General features: G+C 42.3%; 1 protein-coding gene across 1 annotated transcript in view; it reads left to right on the forward strand.

Moving 5' to 3' along the window:
* The window catches only part of LOC8030196 (cytochrome P450 2J2), a 60465-nt gene extending 54127 nt beyond the window's left edge, over nt 1–6338 (forward strand). Inside the window, exons 7-8 of the mRNA XM_042290384.1 lie at nt 3108–3298; nt 6071–6338. Of these exons, the coding sequence (XP_042146318.1) occupies nt 3108–3298; nt 6071–6249 (370 nt within the window). The 3' untranslated portion in view covers nt 6250–6338. The remainder of the gene's footprint in view (nt 1–3107; nt 3299–6070) is intronic.
* The last annotated feature ends 578 nt before the right edge of the window (nt 6339–6916 follow it).

Genomic DNA, 6916 nt, shown 5'->3' on the forward strand with positions numbered 1-6916 from the left:
CTTCATTGCAGGAGCATAAAAGGACTTGTCATTTTTGACACTTATAATTTCTCACTTTTGTAATGCTTAATTCACGGCTAGCTCAGCTTCCAAGTACTGTGACAGGCTCCATAAGGCAATTGTTTCCCGTCTTTCTGTGAGCAATGCTCCAACCATGCGGCAGTGTACTCCTCTTTTCTCCGATCATGTTTAAACTTTACAGATGTCAAGCGGCAGAGGCGATCATCATTTATATCCGCTTTTGGTTTTTTGTGCATTACAACAAAAATATTTTAGTGCCTGTAGGTATTCACAAATGTAAAAAAAGAGCTGAGGAAATCCTGGGAAAATAAATAAAAGTGCCAAATTGCTATACATTGGCATGATGCAGGTCAAACGGCAATTTCGAAATAAAATTCTGAATAAAGCGAGAAAACATTGAAGTGATAGATTTAAGCATTTATAGGCATATGCCCAAAACTTACGGGCCCTAGTTCATTACATTCAGTAAGGACTAGTGTTCTTGAGTTCTTGGGATATATCAGCTTTGTCACCGTATTATGCGGTAAACCTGGAGGTGGGCCTCAGTTATTGGCAATTTCCATGAGGCGTTTTCGAACCTACTTTCACGGCTCTCCGTTTAGACTGCCAGATGCTGTGAATATTTGCTTAGCTCATGTAAACTGTCGAACGAACCCACCCCGACAGTTTTCTGTACCCACAATGACAGTTTTGTGACCTAACCACGAGGTGCCGTTGATTTCACAAGTCGCCATTACTCCGTTCACCTCTACACAGACTGGACCATAGAAGCTGCATGCTCGTTGGTCGAGTCAACTGTCAGTTTTAAACCACAGGACCAACCCCCTCACCCCCTGCAGACTCACGTGCAGAGAGTGAAGTCAAGCAATCAGAGGCAGGACTTTGGTTCGGTGAAAGGCACTCCGTTTAGGGTGAACGTTGTGTAGCCCAGAGCAGGCTAGCTGTGCCGATTTCGAAACAACGTTGTTATTTAGAAGGTGGTCAGACTTAAGGTGGCGAATATTTTGGCTGACCTATTTTTGATTGATAAACAATAAGATCCTTGCTAATTGCTCTCAGTTGCACCTTAATAAGTACAATATTACAACAAATTAACATGTGATTTGGATGTGTTTTTTCTAGGGCTGCAGTGAAACCCGATTATATTGAACCCGGTTAATTTGAACTGTCCCTTGTATCGAACTATTTGTAAGCAGACTAGTTGCTGCAATAAAAATTCACAGTGAAAAATGTGTGATTACATTGAACGAAAATTGCAGCGTCTCCTGGTAGATCGAACTGTTCTGCAAGCTGGCTTTCCCCCTAATCGGCCACATCGTTGGGGGAAAACCACCTTGCAGAGAGAGCTGACTTTTCTTTTTTTTTTTTTTTTTGAGCATCCGTTTAACCGCCCGGAAGAAGAAAAAAAAACCTATTTTGCGGAGGGAGAGAGTAAGACCTTGAAAAGCGAGGAAGGTCTCGAATAGCCGCATCGAGCGTCCCTCATGACCTACAGATGCTCCTTTGAGAGTCAACGTTTCTAAATGTGGCGTGCTTGATCGTTGTAAAATTCATTAATTGTATTTTATAAAGAATCACTCGCTATATCGAAATGGTAGACGGGTTTTTCCGAGTTCCATAAAAACGGGTTTGGCTTGACAGCAGTGCATATGGATAATTTACATATTCTTTTCGTTTTCAGATGCCTTCGACATGTAAATCGGGCAAGTACCCCTGGATGTGTCGCCTAGTAAACGGATGGGCCTCATGAACAAGTATATCGCGGAGGAACTTCAAGATATCGACAGGAAGCTTCAGTTTTAAGATACTTCTGGAAACTAACTCAGTTTTCCTGTAGATGTGATGATGGTGCTGTGTTATTTGCTTTTGTCATGCGTGTAATATATCTGTTTCATCAATTGTACCTGCTTTCGAGTCCTTGTTTTAGTTCCTTTGCATGCTTTTTTGAGGAAGGTTGTCAGGATTTTTTTTTCAGTGGAGAGCCTCGGAATACGAAAGGCAGACCGGGTGTTGGCAGCTCACTTTTTTCTTAAGAGTAATTGTACGGGTGGACCTGCATCACGAATGGACCTGCATAACGGGTCGGCCCGCACAACGGGTTGACCCGCATAACAAGTCGACCTGTATCTGGTCGGGTGGCCCTGTTTGCGACCCGTTCACATATAGGACGACCTGTTTGCATACGGGCCCCGTATGTCCATAACATCGTATGACCCAAACAGGTCAACCCGTATGAACATTATAGGGTTTTTTTCAGTAAGGATATGTTAATATCTAAACGTAGGAACGTATTAAAAGAAACTACGTGTCACTGGTTACAATATACTAGCACAAATCCAATGCAATCTACAGTTTCGGACGGGGGTATGTGTAGAAATCAAAGTTCCAACTCTATTAACCGCGATTGTAGAGACGCTACTTTTTGCGGATGAGACACCGACATTTTTCAATGAGATGACGTCACAATGTTTCAAAGAGTTCTATTTAGAACTTGTTCGGAATAAGTTAGCCATAAAAATAATATAAGGCGTGGAAAATGTTACTGATGTTCAACTAATCTTACTTTTTTTTTCTCTCTCTCTTTCATGTGTTTAAGCTTCTTGGGTTATCTCTTTAAAAAATGGACTGAACAGTGATTTCACGCTTCTGAAGGCGACCACACCCACAACTTGAAAAAAACTAAGTTTATAAACTCTGGTGTCTTAGCTTCAAAACTCACGTTTATGCTTCGATTTAAGAATATGCATTTAATTGCACCCCGGAATGAAATAAACGTTGAAAGATCTTACCTTTGCGTTCTTGCAGACCGTGGTGCATCCTCACGGCAGGCGTCGGAGGTCTGGGTTTCGCAACCTTTGGCGAAATAGAACGATACCGACTAAACGTAGTAGTGAACGAAAAAAAAGTGATTTATGGCAAGGCGTGAGGATACAGCGAAGTTCATACCGAATGAAAAATGGTCGATCAAATTGTATTTCTCGCACGAGGGGTACTGAGATAGAAGCCTTTTATTGTTATAATTCAGTTAGTTCTGGAGATAAACATTGTCCTCATCTTGTTACACGATAATTATTGAACACTTTCAGGGTCAACGAGGATGTCTTTCTAAACGGATACCTGATCCCCAAGGGTACCATCGTTGTGGCCAACGTCTGGGCCGTTCACTTTGATCCGAAGTACTGGAAAAATCCTGAAGAATTCGACCCCTCCAGGTTTCTGACCCCGGATGAATCCGCACTCCTTCCGAGACCAGAACACCTCATTCCCTTTTCAATTGGTGTGTGCTGCAACATATTTTCATGGCACTGTCTAAGCCCCAGCTCGTTCGGGCCTCTATACCTTCCTTGAAATTAGACGTACTACCCCAAACACTATGAGCTGAAACAGCCCTTAATGCTTATTAGGCTTACCTGCCTGTTCTTCAAGAAGCTGTGGTTAAAACGTGCATTGAAATTAAAGGGTTATGTCTCAGCTATTTTTTATCCTCTTACACTTCATAGATAATAAAGCTTGTGGGAACTGCAGCCGTAACAAGAATTCAGATCGGGTGTTTCTTCGTGTATTATTCGGGCCTATACATTCACTTAACGGTTGCAGAATCGGTGCTTAACAATTATGAGGGCCGTGGTTACTCGAGATACAAAAATCAAACCCTCACTAGACACCGCTCATCCACTAAAACATTTTTTTATGCGAAAAGAAAATGATCGAGTTGAACGAAAAGAATTAATATTGAAAACAAGCTTGCGTTCATATTTTGCGTGACATTGAAAAACAAAGTTCATTATTTGTGATGGGACTTAATATACGTTTTGTCTTAGACATCGTTTGAGTCACTAAGACGCTCACAAAGCACTGCGTCATACGTCACTGCTAAATTTAGCGGGAAAGCTCATGAACACAATAATAGTAAGAGCGCTCAGTTTAGGATATTCCACTCGTTATTACATAAGGAAAATTTAGAGTGTATTTGAAGAGCGATAAACTTCGTCGAGCTAGTGAACGAGATGAAGGGTGTTGTGTTTGGGTACACGATTCTGGTTGTGAAACTCGGTTTTTTTGTTCTCTTATTTTTCTGAATTCTAAATTTTGTTTTGCCAATCAAGTCGCTAGATTTAAATCAGAACATTTTCACTACTCAAGTTAGCCCTTTATAACTCTTTGTTTTTCCTCTCGTTGGTATATACTGTATACCTTGAAACCCTGCATAGTATCTCCCAAGCCGGTTTTATCAGAATTAAATAAAAACACGAAAAACCAAGAATTAAAGATGCCTTTCATTCTTAAAAAAAAAAAAAATCAGACTCAGGAAAATGAGTCTTTATCTGCAGCTTTATTTTTTCTTGACTAGGAAGTCAACCCGCACTAAGTTAACTACGAAAGAGCTTTTCTTTTTCTAATTTGCGCCAATTGTTATTATACTGCTTTTTAAGTAATCGGGTCACGTATATGGTCCCTCTATGTAAGGTGTCCCGCATTCATGTCGTGTTTCCCTTAAACAAGCGCCAAAAAACGCCGAATTTTGTTTGGCACCGAAGAACAGCGAATTTAAGATAAATAAAGAGAAAATACAACTCCTGGACTTGACAAGAACAACATTAAAACACTGAACCCCATTTATAAGCAGGCTAACTTAGTTAGAAAATCTCCCAAATGATCCGCGTATTTTAGGGGTTCGTTTTACCATGAGAAATTTTAAGATGTTTAAAAACGAGAAGTTTCTATCGTGTGGGAAATAAGAACAATATTCCTGAAAAAGAAATGCGGATGCCAACGACTGTGTTTGTGGAACGTAAGGCCTGCTCAGCGGCAGGAGCCACTGAGAACATAAAAGAGACAACTAAAGAGATACCGAGATGTTCCTTTTCATGTGCCCATTTTTTTCTACTACGTTTACCGTCCTTCACCACAGCCTCGGGTAATTTTCAACATGATCGACACAGCGGAAAAGATTTGTAGCCAGGGATTTCGCACCACCGCGTTATCCATTCCTTCATTTAACTCCAGCGTTCTCTTCAATCTGCGCTTTTGGGTCACAAAGATCGTCTGCTAATGACGCCGGCTCTCGGCGCCGTGTCCTCCTTCGTTGATGGCAATTGACGTTGTGACCACTTGCGCCATCTCTTGTCTACAGTGCCAAACGGCGCCCTATTGTTTGAATACCTTTAGCTTTGCTGTGTTTGAATAGCAGTTAAGCCTTTTTCTTTTATTTAATTTTTCCTCATTCAAGCTCGCTCTTTGCAAATTTCATAAGAAAATGCATCAACGATACACAACTTTGTAGAGCGATAGGTTAAGAAAACGTTTTTTTGCGGTCGATCTAAAGAGCCTGGCCGCTAATTGAGACACCTAGTAGAAGTGCGAATATTGCGTAACTTGGGGCGTTCAGGAAATAAAAAATTAAACACATAATGTCGAATAAGAGCGCAGCTTTTGAGAAGGAGGAGGGGAAGGTACGGAGTGGAAAATGTGCCCCTCCTCCTCATCAGCACCCTCCCCGCCTCCTCTCCCGCTCGCCTCCCATTTAGGGGAAATTTATCCCGCGAAATCTAGCGGTGAAAATTTTATGCTAAATTTAACCAAGAGTTTTTCCCGCTAAATTTAGGGAGGAAATTTCCCGCTAAATTTACCGGGGAATTTTTTTCGCAATTTAGCGGGAAAAATATTCCGCTAAATTTAGAGGGAAAATTTCCCCCTAATTTTAGCGGGGAAATTTTCGCGTAAAAAAATGTATCCATAATGCAACGCGCGGTGCGTCATCTATGACGTCATTAGTGAACCTTGTGACGTCACACCTGACGTCACGTGTGAAGTCATTACGGGGAACGTCCCATAATGCACCCCGCAATTACGCCGACGGCGAAGCCGACGCAGCTCAAGCCGGAAACGGGCGCCTAAGAGCTGCGCTCTAAAACGAGATAGTCAAATCTTTATTTTAAATGGTGCTGGTCAGGCACCTAAACCCGCATGAATACTGCAACATATTTTTTTTTTAATTTGACTTTTGAGTATGCTTAACAATTAATTTTTTTTTTATGTTTCTTTTCAGGAAAACGAATGTGTCCCGGAGGGGCCCTGGCAACAGCCGAGATTTTCCTTTGCGTGACCACGTTGCTGCAGACATTTCGCGTTTTGCCTGAGGATGGCGCCAGCTTCAGCGTAGCTTCGGATCAGTTAGCAGATCTGTTGACGCAGGGACTGTGCTTCGTACCCCGCATACCGGAGTGACGGTTTTAACTTCCGTTGATGCTCCCCATATATTTTACGCTTTTCTGTTAGCAGTGTTGTGTCTTGCTGTATGACCACGAACTTAATAAATTCACGTCACGTCTATAGGCCTTAAACCTGATGACAATAGTCCAAACGCCCTGTTGTAACACCTGAGTTCTAGACCCTTACAAAAATATGTATGGACACTTCTAGGACGTTCTATACACCAGCGTCCATAGGGAGAACAAAAGGCATCTATAGGCAGCCACAACCTCTGTTGTCTCCGTGAAGTCGTCCTATGGCTGCCCTATAGAATATTGGCCAACGGACGTTCTATGGACGTCCTATTCTATGGCTGATGTGTGGTCATCCTATACCCTCTCTATGGCATTGCGCCATGTAGTGTCCATAGGGACTCTAAGGGTGTCTACACAGAGTCTTTACGGTGTCTATAGGGTGCCTGCAGAAAAGCCATACGAAGTCTACAAGGAGTCCTTAGGAAGTCCACAGGGAAGCCATACAAGGTCTACACAGGGTCCTCATGGGGTCTGCAAAAACGCCATACAAGGTCTACAGGGAGTCCCTGCAGGGTCCGCAGAGAAGCCACTCAATCTGCAGGGGGTCTGCTATGGGGTCCGCACCGACCAACGTTTCTAGATTAAGTCAGTTGGGAAACTGCTAAAGA

This window comes from Ixodes scapularis, unplaced genomic scaffold, assembly GCF_016920785.2.
Source record: "Ixodes scapularis isolate PalLabHiFi unplaced genomic scaffold, ASM1692078v2 PGA_scaffold1__304_contigs__length_218370807, whole genome shotgun sequence".
Taxonomy (NCBI): Eukaryota; Metazoa; Arthropoda; class Arachnida; order Ixodida; family Ixodidae; genus Ixodes; species Ixodes scapularis.